Source organism: Narcine bancroftii, chromosome 8 (genome assembly GCF_036971445.1).
Source record: "Narcine bancroftii isolate sNarBan1 chromosome 8, sNarBan1.hap1, whole genome shotgun sequence".
In the NCBI taxonomy this organism is placed as follows: Eukaryota; Metazoa; Chordata; class Chondrichthyes; order Torpediniformes; family Narcinidae; genus Narcine; species Narcine bancroftii.
This window is the reverse complement of record NC_091476.1, coordinates 62,966,593-62,988,005: the sequence shown is the minus strand read 5'-3', so window position 1 is coordinate 62,988,005 and position 21,413 is coordinate 62,966,593. Positions and strand designations below refer to the sequence as shown.

The window sequence follows — 21,413 nt, the reverse complement described above, 5'->3', positions numbered from 1 at the left end:
CAGTTTAAAAGCGACATACATGAAATAAATATAATCACGGTTGGCATAGCAGCACCCAGCGATCGGGACGGGGGCTCGAATCCAACACTGTCTGTAAGGAGTTGGTACCTTCTCTCCGTGTCTGTCTGGGTTTCCCCCTGGGACACCCACCCTTCAAAACATACCGGGGGTCAATTGGGCAGGACGGGCTCGTGGCCCAAAAGGGTGTACGACTATATAAAATTTAATTTATTTCTTACCGGTTATATAATTTTTTTGTAACAAAACATACATGTAAGAGTTAAAAAGTGTATGTGATATTTTTTCCATGTCTTGCAGCTCTCAAATATCTGTTGTGTGTGGCTCTTGCGTTAAGCAATTTGGCCATTTCTGTTACACAATGTGTGCCCCCATGAAATCCCAGCACAGAGGTCACGGATTTCTGCCTACCGGTGTTGTGGGTGGAGGGTAAGTGGCTTCCCAGCCTGTCTGGTAACGTGTCTGAAACTTATTCGGAAGTCACCTCACTTGTCAATCAGGGATGGACTCCGGCCACCATTAGTGCCCGTCTTGCCATTGGCTAATTTAAATCGTTATTGACTGGAAGCACAAACTCGCTCTGTATAGAACACCAACGCACAGCACATTCTCTCTCTCTCCGTCTCGTCGTCCAAGCCCCGGACGCCTCCCCGCGCCCACGAAGTCGCAACAGTGGACGTGACTGGAAGTGTCACGGGCAAGGTGGGCTCTACACTGAAGCTGAGCCATAATACTGAGGTGAACGTCTGCATCCTTGTTGAATTAAACTGGCTTATGATGGCCCATCTTAACGATTTTCCGAAACTTCCAATTTCGAATTCCGATCTGCTTGGAATCTGCGGGTCGCTCCCCTCTCGCGTTCCTGGGCGACAGCAGCATCGCGCAAGAGTATCGGACGGCATTCTTCAGGCCCAGTGCGCTTTCAGCTGTGTACATGAATAGTTTGTTCAACGCGGAGTAAAGGGATTCCAAATTTAATTATAAAAAACGGTAGGTGCGGTATTTTACAACTTACGAATTTTGTAGGTTTGCTGGGCTTAACTCATCGCACCTGTATTATAATCAACCAATGTTCCCTCCCGTTTGTCTTTTATGTGTTAATTAAAGTTACTTGTGAGCGTAACACTCGAGACGAGACTCGTCTCTCTGTGAACCCACCGAACCTGATTCCCTTCCCAACATGACAGCTGGGCACCTCCCACAGCACGCAGCCGGGAAGGGAGTGGCGGGGGACTTCAGAGGGCCGGGCGCTGGTACCTGACATGTCACTGAATTTGTTCACGCCGTACACGGCCGTCCCTCTGTCCTCCTGCTGCCACTTTCGAGCCCTCCCCAGATTCTCCACGAAGATCCGGAAACGATTCTCCTCTGCCGGTGAAGGACAGAGTGAGAGGAGGAGAGGGATCGCGTTTGGGCAGAGAAGAGGAGGGCGATAGGAGGTGTGGAAGAGAGGGAGACGGAGAACAGGATTGGAGAGAGGAGGGAGAATGAGGGTGTGTAACGTATTAATGCAGCATCCGACAAGGGTAGAGAATGGGACTGGTGCCAAGTCAAGTTTATCGTCATCTGATTGTCCAAGTACAACCCGACGAAACAGCATTCTCCAGACCTCGGAGCAAAACACGCAGACACACACCCAGAAATAACACATGTGCAGTCAAACAACACGTATGCAGGACAAGTGTTCATCTATACAAAGAAATAAATATTGTTTTGCAAATGAAAGCCTGGGGCGGGAGGGGGATTCTCACCCCACCCCTCAATCACAGGGTCATGGGGTCGGGACAGAAATTCAACCCCAGGTGCTGGAAAGGGGCAACCCTGGTGAGGCGGGGGGGAAGCTCTCATCAGGCATCAGTCCTGGACATTGGCCATTTAGTGAACCCCCACTGCTGGACCACCACCGCCCCTCCCTCAGTGTGAGGCTCCCTCACTGCTGTTCCCTCAGTGTGAGGCTCCCTCACTGCTGTTCCCTCAGTGTGAGGCTCCCTCACTGCTGTTCCCTCAGTGTGAGGCTCCCTCACTGCTGTTCCCTCAGTGTGAGGCTCCCTCACTGCTGTTCCCTCAGTGTGAGGCTCCCTCACTGCTGTTCCCTCAGTGTGAGGCTCCCTCACTGCTGTTCCCTCAGTGTGAGGCTCCCTCACTGCTGTTCCCTCAGTGTGAGGCTCCCTCACTGCTGTTCCCTCAGTGTGAGGCTCCCTCACTGCTGTTCCCTCAGTGTGAGGCTCCCTCACTGCTGTTCCCTCAGTGTGAGGCTCCCTCACTGCTGTTCCCTCAGTGTGAGGCTCCCTCACTGCTGTTCCCTCAGTGTGAGGCTCCCTCACTGCTGTTCCCTCAGTGTGAGGCTCCCTCACCTCCCATCCCTTAGTGTGGAGCTTCCTCACCCCCCCCCCCCCCATCAGTGAGACTGAACCGAGCTGGAGGGAGTCTCAAACCCTTGACCTCTCTATGAGATGGAGAGGGTGATCAACCCCCACCCTCCCCACAAACAACTCCCACCCCTGTCCACCCACTGGACCCAACATGACTCTGAGTCACAGTGGATGGCAGAACACTGGCTGAAGACCTGCCCACCACTGCTCCTCCTTTCCTCTGCCTCTCCATCCTCTCACTCACTCTCCTGCCAGATCCCAGCAGCTCTGGTGGAGCAAAGAGACCCCACCCACCCATCTCCCCATCCGATACTAATCGGACCCCCACTGCCCACGCAAATAAGGTCCACAGTGATGTCCAATCCAACTTCCCCATTTGAACCAACCGTCTCCCATGCACCCCCAACCCGACTTCCCCTTTTATTTAACAAATCATTTATTTCAATAAAACACAAACTAAACACAGAACAATATCAAATAAACGACTTACTTTAACAGAGCAAAATGTCAGCAAAACCAAGGAGATGATCATAGACTTCAGGAGGGAGTCAGGGGAACACGGCCCAGTCCTAATCGAGGGCTCCGTAGTGGAGAACTTCAAATCCATGGGGGGGGGGGGGGTCAACATCTCCAAGGATTTGTTCTGGAGCCTCTACATCAATGCAATCACAAAGAAGGCTCGCCAGCAGTTAGACTTTGTGAGGTTTCGGAGGAGTTTCGCAACGTCACCAGAAATTCCCACAAACTTCTACAGGTTGGGAGCCTTCTGGCCAGTCGCATCACGGCCTGGGATGGAGATGCAAACTCTCAGGACAAGAATAAACTCCAGAGGGTCATTTCCTCGGCCTGTGATGTCACAGACACCAGACTCCACTCCGTCAAGGAAATCGACATGAGGCGGGGTCTTCAAAAAGCAGCCTCTATCCTCAAAGACTGATCACCCAAGCCCAGGCCCCCTTCACTCTGCTGCCATCGAGGAAAAGGTCCAGGAGCCTGAAGACGAGCACGAGGGCAGCTTCTTTCCTGCTGCCACCAGATTCCTGAAGGATCAAAGAACCGAAGACGCTGCCTGACTTTTCGTGCACTATTACTTTTATAGTAACATTATCAGATGGTTATAATATGAATGTTTGAATTATGACGCTGCCGCAAAACACCAAATTTCATGGCTTGTTCATGACAATAAATTCTGATTCTGAAACTCACTGTGCAATACAGAGAATAAAATCAGTAAAATGCCAAGTTAAGAGTTGTTAAATAAGTCCTTGATTGAGTTTATTTTAAATTTAGGCATACAGCATACGGTTACAGGCCGTTCGCCCTGGGGTGCCCCCATGCTCCGTGTAATGGTCTTAGAAGTGCTGTTTCTACCTTAAGCAATGCTTAGAAGATTTACTAGGATGTTGCCAAGTCTTCAGGAATTGAGTTACAGGGAAAGGTTAAACAGGTTGGGACTTTATTCCCTGGAGCGAAGAAGAATGAGGGGAGATTTGATCGAGGTTTACAAGATTACAAAACGTGTAGACAGAGTGGATGCAAAGAGGCTTTCCCATTTAGATTGAGGGAAGATAAATAAGAGGGGTAATAGTTTTATGCTGAAAGGGGGAAAGGTTTCGGGGGAACATTAGGGGGAAGTTCTTCACTCGGAGAGGGGCGGGAGTGTGGAATGAGCTGCCATCTGATGTGGTGAACGCGGGCTCGATCTCGGGTTTTAAGAATAAATTGGATGGAAGCATGGACAGGTGAGGACTAGAGGGTGAGGGGTCAGTGGGACCAGCTGAATGATGGTGGACACAGGTTAGAATTGCTGAATGGCCTCTTTCTCTGTGCTGCAGCATTCTATGGTTCAATTGCAGGGCAAGTATTACTTCTGTAAAAATAAGTAAATAAACATTTGTTTTGTACAAACAAGAGTCACGGGTGCTTCTCATGAGCAGTTCCTTTGGTTGTTCGGTGTTCTCACTGCCAATGGGAAGAAGAATTATGAGGGGGGTTAGACTCTGCCCATCCCCCTCGTAGTTTCAATCACCTCAGTCAAATCTCCCCTCGTTCTTCTACACTCCTGATCGGTTTAACCTCTCCCTGTAACTTAAGTGCCAACAACACCCTTGAAGTGGGCAGCCTGGTAAGCGTTGCACCGTTACAACGCCGGGGTTCGAATCCCACACCGTCTGTAAAGAGTTTGTACGTTCTCCCCGTGTCTGTATGGGATTTCCCCGGGGGGGGGGGGGTGGTGTTCCGGTTTCCTCCACTGTTTGAAATGTCCCAGGGGGGTGTAAATTGGGTGGCGCAGACTGGTGGGCCACATTCCATGTGGGCCTGTTATCACGCGGTATGTCTAAATTAACAATTTTAATGTACAAAAATCTCCTCGGCACTCTTTCAATCTTATTGACATCCTTCCTGTAGTTCGATGACCAAAACCAGATAACAATTACAGTGCAGAAACAGGCCATCTCTGTCCCTCTAGTCTACACCGATTTAAGTGAACACCTGTCGTCCCAGCTACCCGCTCCCTGCCCATAACCCCCCCCAACCCCCTCACATCCATGCACTCATCCAACCTCTTCCAGAAGGTCATTCCACTCAGCCACCACTCTCTGAGTGAAGAAACTCCCCCTCATGTTACCTCTAAACTTTTGCCCCCTAACCCTTAACTTATCACCCCTCGTTCCAATCTCTCCTACCCTCAAGGGGAAGAGCCTATTCACATCTACTCTATCTATTCCCCTTATAATTTTAAACACCTCTATCAAATCTCCCCTCAACCTTCTACACTCCAATGAATAAGACCCAGTCTACTCAATTTTTCTCTGTATTCTAAATGGCCTAACATCGGGCTTATACTCAGTCCTTTGATTTTTGAAGGCCAATGTGCCGATGTTCTCTTTACGACCCTGCCTACTTCACGACCCTGCCTACTTGTGACGTATGAAATTGAAGAATAAGGACACAATTTACAGGGAACAAAAAGATAAATTAGCATCAAGGAAGGGCAGCGTGAGAGCACAGATGTGTGGTTCATTCAGGAGCCTGATGGCTGAAGGGAAGAAACTTTTACATGAATTAAATTTGACATACTGCTCAATTAACCTACAAAACCACCACCACCTCCAGCCATTCACTTTCAAAGGGCAGGAGAAAACCAGGGAGGAAACCCACACAGGAGTGAGGGGAGAAAACTCCTCACAGGCAGTGCCGGATTCGAACCTGGGGCTGCTGGTGCCATTAACCGCTATGCCCCATCTGTAACTAGCTTTAATCCCATTGGGGTTGTGCTTTGCTGGCATCACTGGAGGGGAGGGGGTGTGGACAAACCTCACCATCAGTGGGGAGGGTGGTGAGGGTGACCATCTATAAATTTTTGTGCAGTGTTTTAGCAGAAATTTATTATTTTTTAATAAAAAATATCTCTTTTGTTGGTCAGAACAACCAAAACATTTTTTGTACATGTATCAAGGCAAAAACTCGACACTCGTTTACTTTTTTTTTAAAACTTTATTTATAGTATATAAAATACAAGAATATATATTTTAAAAATCCCTGTTAGAGTTCATCATTAATAAAATACAATATGGTAAATTAGTATTCTATCCCTCTCCCCACCCAACCACCCCACTACAAAAAAAACCAAACTACTCCTATTTCTACATAGCAGACCCTCTTACATACAAAGGTAAGTGCCTCTTTAATATATAAAATAAAACTAACATATATTCAAACCTATATATTTTAGATAAGGTTCCCACATTTTAGTAAAGAATAATTATTATGTAAGTTATATGTTACTTTTTCTAAATAAATACATGATTTCAACTCATTATGCCATCTTTGGATACTCATCTCTACATTGACCTCCCATGTTACATTTTCTTGCCACAGCTAGAACCAAGAGAATGAATGAGACCTGAAATTTATCCAATTTTAATCTCTCTTTTAAATTCGTCATAAATCCCAGATTAAGAAAAAAGTAATGGATCAATTAATAGCTGAAAATTCTCTAACTTTCACCCAAAAACTTTGCAAGGCCAAACTGAATGTAAAAATGTCCCTTTTTGCATTCCATGTCTGACTCGCTAAAATCATATCTTTTTTAACTTTTCTGGTGTCAAATAGAATTGAGGTTAAAAAAAATTATAATTAACTATATATTGTGGCGATACACTCTCTCGTGGCGAACCGCCACATGGCGGGGCAGCCATGAGAAGATGGCGTCGTCAGGGGTTCTCCCTTGCTTCATGTTTCCAGCCCAGCGGACGGTCCGGTCAGCCGTTATGATGTCACCACACATGTGGTGACCAAACTCATGCTACCCTTAAAGGGGCGTGCGCGGGATTTGAATAAAATAGTCGTTAAGTGCTTCCAACGTAGTGGCTGTGAGTTTCTTCGCTGTAGCTACACTACAATCTCACATTAATCAACCTTGTTGCATCAGCTTCACACATCTTTAGCCAGTCTTCCTCCAATATAAAAAGTTGTAAATCCATCTCCCATTTATCCTTTATTTTAAAACATTAGGTTTCTTCATCTTTTCTTGCAATAGAGCATACATATCTGAAATAAAACCTTTTTTCAAGGATTCCATAATTAATTTTTCAAACCTAGTCAAATTGGGAAGTTTAAGTTCCTGTCCAAAACTTTCTTTTAAAAAAGGTCGTATTTGATAATATTCAACGATACCCCAAATTTTCCTTGCAATTGAGCAAAAGAAAGGCACCCGTCTCTAAACAATCTCCCACCATTCGAATACCTTTCAAATTCCACTCCTTGAAATATCGACTAACCATCGAAAATGGAATGATCCTATTCCTAGAAATAGTTGATTTAAGCAGTAATTTTACCCTTAGTTCCAATAATATAATCTCTCTCATAGCAAATTTCCAATAAATATTTAAGTACAAGAACATGATAAGTCTTTAGAACATTTGGTCTCCATTTATATATAAAATCATTGGCATTACACTGAAAGCTGTGACAACTCAACTTTAGCCCATATTGGAATTTGTTCAGTGTCTGACAATCGATTAATAAACTTCAGTTGCGCAGCTTCATAATAATTCTGAAAATTTGGTAACTGTAAACTTCCTAAAGCATATTTCCAAGTCAACTTTTGTAAAGGAACTCTAGATAATTTACTTTTCCATGAAAATAGATGAACTGCAGAATTCAGTTCTTTAAAAAAGTCTTTGATTAAAAAAACAAGGAATAGATTGAAAGAGATACTGTATAAGAGGAAACACATTCATTTTAATACAATTCACTCTTCCCATTCAAGTTAAAGGTAAGTCTTTCCACTTCTAATCTGCCTTAATTTTTTTCAATAAGGTTATATAATTCAATTGATACAACTTTCAATACTCCACATTTACTATGACTCCCAAATACTTTATCTTATCAGACCAACGGAATTGAGTAATTTGTTTACAATCTGAATAATCTTCATTGAGACCGGTAATGATTCATTCTTATTCCAATTAACCTTATATCCAGACATTTTTCCATACTTTTCCAAACAATTTTGCAAATGTACTAAAGAATCTTTAGGATTTGTTAAATATATTAACACATCATCGGCAAATAAATTAATTTTATATTCCAATTCTCCTACCTTTAATATTAATATTCTGTCTAATAAATTGAGCCAATGGTTCAATAACCAGAGCAAATAATGCTGGAGATAATAGGCAGCCTTTTCGAGTTGACCTTGACAAGTTAAATGATGGTGAAATTAATCCATTTGTCACTATTCTAGCTGAAGAATTATTATGTAAAGCTTTTACCCACCCAATAAAAAGTGGACCAAATTTAAAATGGTCAAATACCTTAAATAAAAAATACCACTCAACTCTATCAAAAGCCTTTTCAGCATCCAAAGCTGCTATTAAAGGTAAATCATGTTGATTTTTAGATGCATTAATTAATGTAACCAACTTAACAATATTGTCAGCTGAATAAAACCTGCTTGATCCACATGAATCAACTTTGGCAAATATTTTGCAATCCTATTTGCCAACACGTTAGCCACAATTTTATAATCTACATTCAACAAAGAAATTTGTCTATATGATGCTACTTTCAAAAGATCCCTATCTTTTTTTTCGAATAACTGTAATCAAGGCTCTATAAAAAGATTCCAGAAGAGAAGATGTTTCAGAGGCCTGGATTAATACCTGTCGAAATACTGGAAGTAATAAATCATAAAATTCCTTATAAAACTCTAACGTGAATCCATCTTCTCCAGGTGACTTTAATTTCTTTAACCTCTTTAATTTCCAAATCTGTAAATGAACAATCTAATTCCTGAACATCTAATTCGTTCAAAAACAGAAGATCTAACCCAGCCAAAAATGATTCTACTCGGTCAGTATCCTGTCCAATCTCTGATGTGTATAAATCCTGATAAAAAGAATGAAACTCATTATTAATTTCCTGAGCTTTATTAGTAACCTTTGAACCTCTTCTTATCATCCTAGAAACCAGTTCTGTTTTCAATTGCCAAGCTAATTCTTTATGGGCTCTTTCTCCTAACTCATAATACCATTGCTTAGATCTTTGAATTAACTTCTCATAATGATATGTCTGTAAAGTATTATAATGCATTTTCAAATTAGATAGTCATATCTTTTTATCTTCCGATCCTTCTCCAATTCTTTAATCTCCTCCTCGAGTTTATGACTGCCCGCCAAATATTTTTTCTTAAGTTTAGTCGTATAACTAATAATTTGTCCTCTTAAATATGCTTTCAATGCATCCCATAGTGTAAATTTACTTTGTACTGAATTCTCATTCAATTATATAAACAACAATTTGATCTCTAATAAAAATAACAAACTCAGATTGTTTCAATAACGCTATATTAAATCTCCATCTATAACTATTTTGTACCATATCAGAACTACATGACATTAATAGAAGTGAATGATCTGACAATGTTTGACTTTTATAATCTGTATTAATTACTCTCCCTTGTAACTGAGCAGATATTTTTAAAAAATCAATTATGGAAAAAGATTCAAGTCTAGCCAAATAAAATGAAAAATCTTTCTCTGTCGGATTTAATCTTCTCCAAATTTCTACCAAATTTAGATCTTTCATAACCTCTACCAAAAGTTCTGCCATCTTAGATTTTTTAAATACTTTGGAGATTTATCCAACAATGGATGCAAACAAAGTCTCCTCCCACCAAAATATTATTGTTCGCTTGATTCAGTCCCAAGGGCCTTAGAATTAAAAGAAGGTGCAATAACTTGATCCACCCAATCCCTTTTTAATTTTAAATGTTCTTTTTGTCAAATGAGTTTCTTGTAGAAAGGCTATATCCACTTTCATTTTCTTAATATACGCTTCCTTTTTATCTGTTTATTCAAACCCTTAACATTAAAAGTTGCAAAATTCAAATTAGACATATTAACAACAACTGTCCAGACACGTCACACCAAAAATACAGATAAAAAATAAAGGCTCCAGAAAATATAAAAACTCCTTTTTATAAAAAAATCCTAAACTAAAACTGAAAAATAACCCCCCCCCCAAAAAAAAAGACTGCTAGAGCAGTAACAACTCCTTCTATTAACTGGGTGCGGTTAATACCACCAGTGGCTGACGACTTTGGAAACAACCAGGTCGTCCTCCTCCCCCGACCAGACTTCATGGTGATAAACTATATAGTCCATTCATGACTCAGATCCACCTCCAAGTCCATCAATTGTTCAGTTTCCAACTTCCCACTCCCCTTTCCATTTCCAGTTTTGTCTATGCCACCAAGGGTTTTGGAGAGAAATCTTGAGTCCACTTGGAATCTGGCAAAGAATTAGCAAAAGTTAGCGCATCTTGTGCCTTTTAAAAATACTGCGACTGAAATTGCCCATAGGATACCTTCAATATCACTGGATATCGAAAGGCACAACACAGCTTTAGCCGGATTAAACTCCTTACGCCTCTGAATAACCTCTTGGCTTAAATCTGCATTTTAAAAAAACCTTATTACCCTGTACCATTATCGGGCCCTGGTTCATACAAGCTTGTTGAATCGCTGCACGTAAAATCATTTCCCGCTCTTGCTATCTCAGACACCTAATCAATACTGCCCTCGGGGGGTTGACCTGGAAAAGGCTTCTTTCTTAAGGCACAATGTTCTCTATCCAGTTCCAAACCTTCTGGAAAATATTCAGTCCCCAACATATCCAAAATCCATTCCTTAAAAAATCTTATATGATTCGCTCCTTCAATACCCTCTGGAAGACCCACTATTTTAATATTATTCTAATGTCTTTGGTTCTCCAATGAATCAATTTTCTGCAGAAGATTGTCATCCCACAACCAACTCTTCAATATGATCAACTCTATCTTCAACATACTCTCACTTGAACCACGTCAAGAGCTGTCAGACACTTTCCAGTTTAATTGAGGCAATTTCTCTTGACATATCAGATATTCTAACTTTAATGTCAGCAAACTGTTCCTCAATACTATGAAAACTGTGAGACAGGACTCATTAAAACTGGAGACTTGTAAGGTGAAGGTGCCTTTAATGTTCTGGGCCTACCTTCAATCACATTGTCAGCAGCAATTAACAAATCTTGATCTTCTTCATCCAAATAATTGATCTCTTCTTCTTCTTCCTCAGGTATTAGGATCTCTTCTCTGGCCGCCTGGCTGTGGGTCTGGACCCCTCTCCACACCGGGTCGACATCGTTCCCACCCCCCCCGCCGCCCCCCCCCCCCCCCCCCGCCGCCTGGAGCCATTCAAGAAGCTTTCACATGCGCGTAGTTATGCGCATACCTACAGCGCCACCCTCACAGAGTTGAGCACCCCGAAGACAACACGTTGCTACGAGTCAGCCCGCTCAAAGCCGTGCTGACACGCTCAGGATGGCGTCCCTCGCCGCCCCCCCACCCCCCTTCTCAGCTGCACTACTGGCCTCGCATGTCACGGCACTCCCGCAAACGTCTTGGAACGACGCCAGTGAAGTTGCGCCGGCACTATCATGCGCCGCTCCGCACACAGAGCACGCCGACGCTCCTCCCATCTTTGCCGGAGATGCTCGCTGAGACTTAGGCTCCAACATAAATTGATCCTGGGGTTTCAATTGTCCGGTAGGCCCAGAATCTTGTGTTTCTTCCAGTGCTTTAAAATACAGTTTTTTAGGTTGTTGTACTTTTCCTTTGTTGTTCGCTTCTTTCATTCTCTAAAGTTAAAGAACTTTTCCTGATTGTTCATTAGATTAAACAGTCCAAAATGTTCGGGTTTGAAACAGTCCAGTTAGGGAGAGGTGACTTACCACGTTTTCGTCCTACCTCCACCTTGCCACACTCCAGGTCAGAGACCCCCGCTACCCCACCATGAACGTATAAGGAATGCACACCTACTCAGTACACTTGGTTCATGAGCCCTCCCCCCACCAGGTGACCACCATTGACACTACTGTGGGATTTCACATTCTTGAGCCTTCTACCCAATGGGGGGAGAGAGGAGTGGGTCTGGGGGGTAGGATGGGTCCTTCCAGGCTCTTCGGCCCATGGTGTCATGCCCCCAATAACCTCCTCCAGCAGCTCCCCTGAATTTCCCCATAAGCTCAACCCTCCATTTCTCTCTGGTCCATGCACTGATCTAAAAGTCTCTTTACCTGCCTCCAGCACCTTTGCCGGCAACGCATTCCATGTGCACACCCACTCTGTGTGAACCCACCTCCCATACTTACTCCCCACCACAAAACTATCCCCCCTCGTGTTATCCATTTCGGCCCTGGGGGAGAAAGCCTCTGACTGTCCACACAATCAATGCCCCCTCATCCCTGTGTTCGGCTCTATCGGGTCACCTCATCCTCACTCTCTGGGAGATGTAGATGGAGTTGAGGGAGGTTTGTGGGGTGTTGCGAGAAGGAATGAATTTCCTCTTGGATTGGACACTCAAGGGTGTGAAGGGGACACTCTCCCCTTAACCCGTTTGAATAAGGGAGCCCTGCACTCTGGGGGGAGCAGTGAGGGAGCCCCACACTGTGGGAGGGGCGGTGAGTGAGCCTCGCACTGTGGGACGGGCGGTTATGAAGCCCCGTACTGTGGGAGGGGCAGTAAGGGAGTCCCGTACGGAGGGACGGGCGATGAGGGAGCCCCGCACTGTAGGAAGGGCAGTGTGCGAGCCGCACTCTGTGGGGAAGTGCAATGAGGAGCTCCGCACTGTGGTAGGGGCGGTGCCAGCCCCTCCTCGCCTGCCCGTGGGATCGGGCTGCACTACGAGCCGGCGAGGCTGGAGGGCGCTCACGGCCCGCGGCTGGTTGGGGAGAACTCCCCCCCCCCCCCCCCCCCCCCCCACACAATCTCCCGGAACGCAGCACAGCGGAGAGACGGCTCCCTCCCTCCCCGCAGCGAGCGATGCAGCCGTCGGACCCTCTCTGCAGCCGGTCGCGGGGAGAGGCAGCATGACGGAGGGTCGCCTCCAAGCAGTTTGCAGCGGCTCCCGTTCACACCGAAGCCGGAACCCCGGAGGTTGCAATCAACACTGGGCAGGTCGGGGCGAGTTTGCACTGAGAGCGGTAACTGGAGAGGAGTTCCTCAAAGCACCGGCTGTGTGAAGTATGCGATCAAAGACTGAGTGTTTAAAGCAAGCAGCGTGTTAAAAGTTGGCAATCGGCGGAGTTTTGAAACGTTTACAAACAAGAGGCTTTTAAAAAAAGTTTCAAGGATAGTTTTTGAAAGTTTGGAATCGAGGACTGACATTTTAAACATTTGCATTCAACTGATTTTTGAAAGTTTGCAGACAAGTTGCTTTTGTAAAAAGTTTGTCATCAGGAACCGGGATTTTGAAAGTTTGCAATCGCGGACCTGCGATGTAAGATTTGGGTTTTCAGCATTTGCAGCTAACTTTTTTGAGGATTGAGTTCCCCCCGGGGGGCTCTGAAAAAGGCGTGCGCCGAAGGTCTACTTTTGGGAAGAGTCTGCGTCCCCGAACATGGACTCCCTGGGTTCGTGCGAGAGGGGGCCCGCGTCCCAGCCGGGATCTGCCTCGGAGCTGGAAGTCTTCAGCTGCTCGCCCGACGAGCCGCCGGGGACCGAGGAAGTGGGCCGAAGGGCGTCGGACCTCCGGATCTCCTCCCACAACGACTCGTCTCTGGAGGAGTCCGAAGACGAGGTGTTCAGCGACGAAGAGCACCAGCGACCGAGAAGGCGAGGTGTCCTCAGGAAGGTAAGGTCTCTCTGCAGAACACTCCCCTATTTTCCCCCCCCCCCCTTCCCCTGTTGGGTAAGGGGGACACAACACATGGTGATTCTCTGAGACCCTATGGGTCACATACAGAAAAATACGAGTCACGGGCCGTAACATAGAACGCAGAACAGGCCCTTCGGCCCTCGATGTGGTGCCAGCCCATAAATAATGTACTACCCTGTAACCCTCTGTTTTCCTTCCATCCCAAGTGGCTGAGAGTCTTCTCCCCACCACCCCTGGCCGGGCATTCCAGGCACCCACAACTCTCTGGGCAATTTTAAAAAAACCCTCCCTCCACTTTGTACAGACTTCCTCTGGTGTTTGCTGTTCTTGCCCTGGGAAACAGGCGCTGGCCATCCACCCTGTCTGTGCCTCTTGCTGACCTCTGTCGAGTCTCCTCTTGCCCTTCTACACTCCAAAGAGAGAAGTCCCGGCTCTGCTAAACCTTAAGACTGTTTCCCCAATCCGGGTGACAACCTGGTGAATCTCCTCTGCCCCCTCTCTGTGGCTTCCACATTCTTCCCATAATGAGGTGACCAGCAGGGTAACAACCTGGTGAATCTCCTCTGCCCCCTCTCCGTGGCTTCCACATCCTTCCTCTAATGAGGTGATCAGCACTATGCCAAGGGTGGTTCCACCAGAGATTTGTAGAGCTGCCAACATGGCCTCTCTACTCCTGAACCCAGTCCCCCTATTAATGAAGCCCAGCATCCCATGGGCCTTCTTAATTATCCTATCAACCTGTGCGGCAACTTTGAGGGATGTATGGATTGAAGTCCCTCTGTTAGAATCATAGATCACTACAGGACAGAAAGCAGGCCATTCAGCCCATCTAGTCTGTGCCAAGGCATTGCTTCACTAGTCCCACTGACCTGTACCCATTCCATAACTCTTAAGTAACTGACCATTTACCCTGTACCCAGCCTTCTGGTTTATCCTTCCAAAATGCATCACCTCAGACTGCAAGATAAACTGGGATTTTGGACCCGAAATCCCCCCTGTACAATCGAAAATTCATTCTCTATCAACTCTGCGTCAGTACTGAACTGTTTAACAGTAGTTTATTGATGAGCTCGCTACATCGGAGAGACTGGTCGCAGACTGGGGAGATCACTTCGCTCAGTGCCTCCTCTCCGTCCACAGCTCAATTCCGGGTCACACTCGCATGTCCGCCCCGCGGCCTTGCGTACCGTCCCACCCTAACTACCCTTAGGCTGGAGGACCAAACGCCTGATTTTCTAGCCTTAACATTGGCCTCACTGCTTTCCCCCCCCCACCTTTTTGTTCAGACGCCTGCCAACTTTTTCTCACACCATGATGCAGGGATCAAGCCTGAAACGTCGTTTCTGTATCTTTAAAGCCGCTTTCAGGTGGAATTGCCAGGAGAATGCAGCTCCGGAGCTGGCTGCGGGTGTCTGCAAGGGAACATTCAGGTGGCAGCGCTGAAAGCGGTGTTCTGCCACCTGAAAGGTCGGCAGCGGGGAGAGGGGCCACAGAGCAAATGCCAGTTCCTGAGTCGGGCAGGGCAGCTGTCTGACAGCCCCCTCCCTGCTGCCAACAGCCACCTCCTCAATGCCCGACAGCCCCCCAGGGCCGTAGTCCCGCGCCGGGAGGCTGTCAGGCAGCAGGGACTGCTGTCAGGTGCAATGGGGGATTCTCCAAGCTGGAGAATATACCGACCTGAAGAGGGTTAGGTAAGTGCTCCTCGGGGCTGGGTTCTCCACTTTCAGGTGGCCACCCAACAACCACATTGGGGTAGAATAGGTGGGTTTACAGTCGGTGTATTCTGGCCACCTGAAAGCGGGTTTTACTGTTGCTACATATAGGACACGGTTTGACCTGCTGAGTTTCTCCAGTTTTTACTTCAACCGCGGGGTCCGCAAACCTCCGTGATTTACTGGCCACCTATTACAGGGAGCATTTCTTTATATGCTGCTCTTAAATACTTTATCGTATTTTAAATACTTTAAAATTCTCATTCAAAAAGCAGTGCAAAAAAAAAAAATCTGGTCTCAAAAGGAGAACAGGAGAAAAGATTCAGAAAGGAATGAGACTGTCTCCGACATTCTCCCGCAACTCTCAGTGAATTCAGTTCATGGCCCAAGTGTCCATCCACCCCAATGTTTCTGGTGCAATGTGTGGATCTGCAGATAGGCTGTTAAAGTGAACAGATTCCATCGGCGTATGGGGTACTCTTTGGTTGGGGGGGGGCAGAGATGTTGATTTGCCCAAAATTTTACATGCACTGCGCCCCGGCCGTCCCACATCTCGCTCCTGGGCCTGGACACAAGCCGCTAACCTCCTCCCTGGACCAGTTGCTGGCGGGCTGAATGGGATTGGGGGGTGTGAATAGGCAGAGCAAGGGGAGTGGGGACCCTCACTCGCCTTGGTCAACAAAGTGCAGACCCAGGCACCCCACCATGGAGCCCCCTCCCCCCCCAACCTCTTGGGCCCAACTCTGCCTGGTGTCGGCCCTCCACACACAAGCCTGCCGGTACGCGTAAAAGAATAAAGCTCAGAGCCAACAGGCCGCAGGACCGGACCCCGCCGGCCTAAGGGTTGCAGCTGTGCGGTAAAGAGGGAAGAGGAGATCAGGCAAAGCCGGGGAGACAGGAGACCTGAATCAGTCAGGTCTCCTGGCTTTCCCCGAATTTTCCCCACTGACGACTGAATTTTGGGGTGGGGGGGTGGGCACAGAAACAGGCCCCTTCAGTCCTTCTAGTCTGCTGATCCGCTTTTCCTTGCCGCTTTCCACTGACCTGCACCCAGTCCATACCCCTCCCATCCACGTATCTGTCCAAATTAAATGTTCAGCCCATATTCACTACTTCAGCTGGAAGCTCGTTCCACATCCCCCACCATTCCCTCTGTGGGAAGACGTTTCCTCATCGTATTCCCTCTAAGCCTTTCCCCCTCAACCCATGTCCTCTGGTTTGTATCTCACCCACCCTCAGTGGGAAAAGCCGACCTTCATTTTCTCTGTCTGTCCCCCCCCACCTCATAATTTTAAAAACCTCTATCGAATCTCCCCTCATTCTTCTATTGCTCCAGGGAATAAAGTCCTGACCTATCTAACCTCTCCCTGAAACTCAGTCCCTGACATCTGGGACCTCAGTTTGACTTGACTTCTTGTGTAAAGTATTCATTTCCCACTGTGTCTGAAATTCTCAACTCTCCCGTTATTTTTCTGGCTTTTTGGTTCTGCCATTTTTAAGCAGCAATTAACTAATTCAACATTTTTCATTGCAACAGTCGGTCTAGTAGTTGTTCAAAATGGCAGCTAGTGTTGAAACTATGAAGTGCATCAGTACATCCAGTGCAATTTATTGTTGGAGACCATTTTCCAACGGGCCATACAGGGGGGTCTCCAGGTTTCGAACAAGATCCGTTCCTGCGCCTGTCTTTCAGACAAATTTGTCAATTGGATCAGCAAGGTCGCTGATGACACGAAGATCGGAGGTGTTGTGGAGAGCGAGGAAGATTTTCAAAGGGATCAGGACCAACTGGAAGAGTGGGCCACAAAATGGCAGATGGAGTTTAATGCAGGCAAGTGAGAGGTGATGCGTTTTGGAAGGGCCAACCCAGGTAGGACACAGACGGTAAATGGTCAGGCACTGAGGAGTGCGGGGGAGCAGAGAGATCTGGGGATATAGGTACATCATTCCCTGAAGGTGGTGTCGCCGGTGGACAGGGTTGTGAAGAAAACATTTGGCATCTTAGCCTTTATAAATCAAAGCATTGAGTCTAGGAGTTGGGATGTTGTGTTGAAGTTGTTTAAGACATTGGTGAGGCCACATGTGGAGTATTGTGTGTAGATCTGGGCACCAAACTACAGGAAGGATATCAGTAAGATAGAAAGAGGGCAGAGAAGATTTACTGGGATGTTGCCGGGTCTTCAGGAGTTGAGTTACAGGGAGAGATTAAACAGGTCAGGACTTTATTCCTTGGAGTGTATAAGAGGGGAAATTTGATCAAAGTTCACAAGATTATGAGAGGTACAAGACAGAGTGGGTGCGAATAGGCTTTTTCCACATAGATTGAGGGGAGATCAATAGGAGGGGGTCATAGTTTTAAGCTGAAAGGGGGAAAGGTTTAGGGGGAACAGAGGGTGGCAGGAGAGTGGAATGAGCTGCCATCTGGTGTGGTGAACGCATTTTAAGAATAAATTGGACAGATACATGGATGGGAGAGGCCTGGACAGTGGTAGGATGGGACCAGGTCAGTGGGACGAGGGAGAGGGTGGTGGGCACTAGCCTGTTTTCTGGCTGTAACGTTCTATGGAGATAAGTCAGAACAGGTCCTTATCTAGCGTCAGTTAGTCAAATGTTTGTCTTAGTGTTGTACAAAAACATTACAGTTCAGATAGGGGGGAAAAAAGACCATGATTAAAAGTTACTCTCGTTCCATTGCGTTACCAAAAGGGGCATTCGTTAGAGAACATTACGTGGATGCGTGGATTGGGGGCGCAATTTGTTCTTAAGTATGAGTTGTCCGTTGGTCGGACGCTCGTAACCCGGGGACTCCCTGTGTTCCCTTTCATTTTTAAAATTCACCCTAAGCCTCTTAAAAATGGGGAGCTGGCCGCAGTTTGGGCCCAGGGGCCGCAGTTTGGCCATCCCTGACATAGCAGGTTTTTTCTGCTGAGGTTAGGAGAGATTCCCAGAGGTAACAGGTTAAGGGTGAAAAGGGAGACGATTAATGGGATCTTCACACAGAACGAGCAGAATTGGTGAATGCAGGCTCAATGTTTTGACGTTTAACAGAATAAGGTCCATGGATGGGCATAGAGTAGAAGGGCTGAAGGGCCTGATTCCCCGGTTCGATGGAACTGTCGCTCAGATTTCCCCAGAACCCCGGTTACCCAAATCCGGGCCTACCTGCTCACAGGCAGACGTCCCCCAGCCTTCAACGGGGGACCCAGTTGGTGCGGGTTTGAATCCCGCACTCTCCGAAAGGAGTCGGTGAATTCTCCCCGTGTCTGTGTGGAGGTTCCCCCCCCCCCTCCACCCCGGGGGCCTCTCACCATTTGAAACGTACCGGGGCTGTAGATTGATGGGCGGCACAGACTCGTGGGCCAAAAGGGCCTGTTACCTCAAAACCATGAGGGGAAAGATTCAAGGTTTCTTTATTGTCATGTAATAAACCAGAATGGACCAAAACAAATAATAGACCAGAACGTGTAGTATTACATAGAATTGCCCTCTGCTGCCGTAAAGCAAAGAGTCAATGTTGGCGTCACCCGGTTCCCCTCACAGGACGAGGGAAAGAGAAACAAAACAGAGTCCCTTCAGAGACACTGAGTGTCCATGGATTCGTCTCCCGCAGCCACACAGACCCCTATTCGGTCCATCGGCTGCCCAAGCTCCAGATCAAAACCTCTATCTTGATTCACACCTTGCCCATGGTGCCCTCTTGAATCCCGGCTCCGATGCCCAGTTCCTGCGGGCTGCCAGCGGCCTGCACGGCACCCTCTGCCTCTGATCCCCCTCATTCGTCCGCTGCTGGGAGGGAGGGGGGGTCACCGGTCACCATCCTATTGGGTCGTCTCCTCTGCTTCTCCTTCTTGTCGGGGATGGTGGGGGGGGGGGGGGCGTTCTCCCCATTTCTGGTGCCCGCTGCTCCCCCCACCAGGAGGCTAGTTCACTGCATAGCACGGGCGCCACCATCTTGGGCACGCACACCGCGGTTGCAGGGTTTTAAACTAAGACCCCTATTGGCTACTGGCCTTCGGACAGGGCAGTCGGACCCTGTGGTGTCTCTGCTCCCAGTGTGAGTGGGTGGGGATCTTGTGGGGTTATGGCCAGTGCAGATTCGGTGGGACCAAGGGTCTAATTTGGGGCTGAGTGGACTAGTACAGTCAAGGTGGGTTGAACGGCGTGTTTCGGAGCAGAGGACCTCTGACCATTATAGGGGTTAACCAGCGGTGAGTGGAAGACGAGGTTAGGAGCTGCTCACAGGATTTGACACAAGGAAGGAGCAGAGAGACCACAGTGGAAAATCTGACATCGACAGACGGAGCCAACCCTGGGGTTTCCTCTCCCCCCACCCCCTCCTTCCAGGAAATGATGGGGGGGTGATGTCTCTCATTGCACCTCCCCCGGTACTCCCTATGCCTCCCACTCCCTCCCCTCTCACTTTCTCCCTCGTTCTCCTGCCCCCTCCCCTCCACCTCCCTCACTCCCCTCCTCCTCCCCTCGCTACGCTGCTCCCTCATTCTCTCTCACTCCCCCTTGCCTTTTCTCCCCTCCCCCTCCTCCCTCACACCCCTCCCTTGCTCCCATCCCCACTCCCTCAGTCCCCACCCCTCCATCACTCACAAACCCCCCCTCCCGTTGCTTCCCTTCACCCCCTCGCTCCCCCTCCCTACACCCTCCTCCCTCGCTCACCTTCCCTATCCCCCTCCCCTTACTTCCCTACTCCCCACTCTCCTCCCCTTTCTTCCACCTCTCCCCGTCAATCCCCTCCTCTTTCTCCCCTTTCACCTTTGCTCTCCTCTCCCCTCGTCTCTCCCCGCTCCCCCTCGATCCCCTCCAATCTCAATCCCCTCTTCCCTCGATCCCCTCTCCCCCACGATCCTCCACACCCGAGTGAGTGAGTGGGTGGGTGGGTGGGGGCAGCAGAACGTGTGAGGAGCTGCTGGGGAAGTCAGTGGGGGGGGGGGGAGATTGATGCAAGGTTCACGTGGGGTTAGGATCAAATTCGGGGCTGAGTGCAGGCAGGTGGGCTAGCACGGTCGTGGTGGGTTGAATGGCGTGTCTCGAAGCAGAGGACATCTGACCATTCTAGGGGTTAACAAGCGGTGAGTGGAAGACGAGGTTAGGAGCTACTCACAGGATTTGACACAAGGAAGTAGCAGAGAGACGGCAATGGAAACTCTGACATCAGACGGTCGGAGCCAACCATGGGGTTTCCTCTCCCCCGCCCCCCCCCCCCACCTCCACCCCAGGAAGTGGTGACGTCTCTCAGACCCCGCACTCTTTCCCCCTCGTCCCCGCGCGCTCTCGCCCCTGCTTTCTCGCCCCGCACGCGCTCTCGACACCCGCGCTCTTGCCCCACGAGCTCTACCACCCCATCCCCCCGCTCTCTCACGCCTTGCCCCTCGTCACCCGCTCTCTCTCCCCCGCCCCCCTGCTCCCGCTCCCCCTCCCCCCCGCTCCCGCTCCCGCTCCCCCTCTCCCCCTCGCGATCTCATCCTGTCCTCACCTCCTCTCCTTCTCTCTCCTCCATCTCCCAATCCTCTCCCCCTCCCCTCCTCCTCCCTGTAGCTCCCCATTCCCCTGTCTGCTCATCTCCCCTTTGTTCCCCTCTCACAGTGCATTCCACACTCTGTTTTTAAAAAAATATTCCAACCTGACGTCTCCCCTAAGCTTCCCTCCTTTGTACACGTGTCCTCTGATGTTTGCTGACCCTGCCCTGTGATAAGCTGTCCACCCTATCTATTTTCTCTCATAATATTGTTGGCCTGGATCAAGTCTCTCATCCTTCTATACTCCAGAGAGAAAAGTCCCAGTTCTACCAACCTTGCCTTGTAAGACACCTTCTCCAATCCAGGCGACATCCTGGTGAATCTCCTCTCCCCCCTCTCCACATCCACTTCCTGTCATGAGGTGACCTGAACTGAACACAATGCTGCAAGTGTGGTCTCACCGGAGATTTTTGGTGCTGCACATCACCTCATGACTCTTGAATTCGATCCCCCAATTAATGAAGCCCGGCGGCCCAGTGGCCATCTTGGCTACCCTAGCAACCTGCGCGGCAACCTCAGGTTTGTACCCCGAGGGTCCCTCTGTTCCTCCGCACTGTTAATAATCCCAATATTC

General features: G+C 48.1%; 1 protein-coding gene and 2 long non-coding RNA genes across 4 annotated transcripts in view; 2 read left to right on the top strand and 1 right to left on the bottom strand.

The window, feature by feature from the left end:
• Positions 1-207: 207 nt before the first annotated feature.
• On the bottom strand, positions 208-1,414 carry LOC138740773 (uncharacterized). Its single transcript, XR_011343160.1, has 2 exons — positions 1,276-1,414; positions 208-944 (listed from the first exon to the last, which is right to left on the bottom strand). It is a non-coding gene; the product is annotated as an uncharacterized lncRNA (long non-coding RNA).
• LOC138740772 (uncharacterized) lies at positions 251-11,547 on the top strand. Its single transcript, XR_011343159.1, has 2 exons — positions 251-1,008; positions 11,017-11,547. It is a non-coding gene; the product is annotated as an uncharacterized lncRNA (long non-coding RNA).
• Positions 11,548-12,689: 1,142 nt separating this feature from the next.
• The window catches only part of LOC138740770 (inositol-trisphosphate 3-kinase A-like), a 34,435-nt gene continuing 25,711 nt past the window's right edge, over positions 12,690-21,413 (top strand). For both annotated transcript variants that reach the window (XM_069893850.1, XM_069893849.1), the window contains exon 1: positions 12,690-13,572. In XM_069893850.1, the coding sequence (XP_069749951.1) occupies positions 13,339-13,572 (234 nt within the window). In that variant the 5' untranslated portion in view covers positions 12,690-13,338. The remainder of the gene's footprint in view (positions 13,573-21,413) is intronic.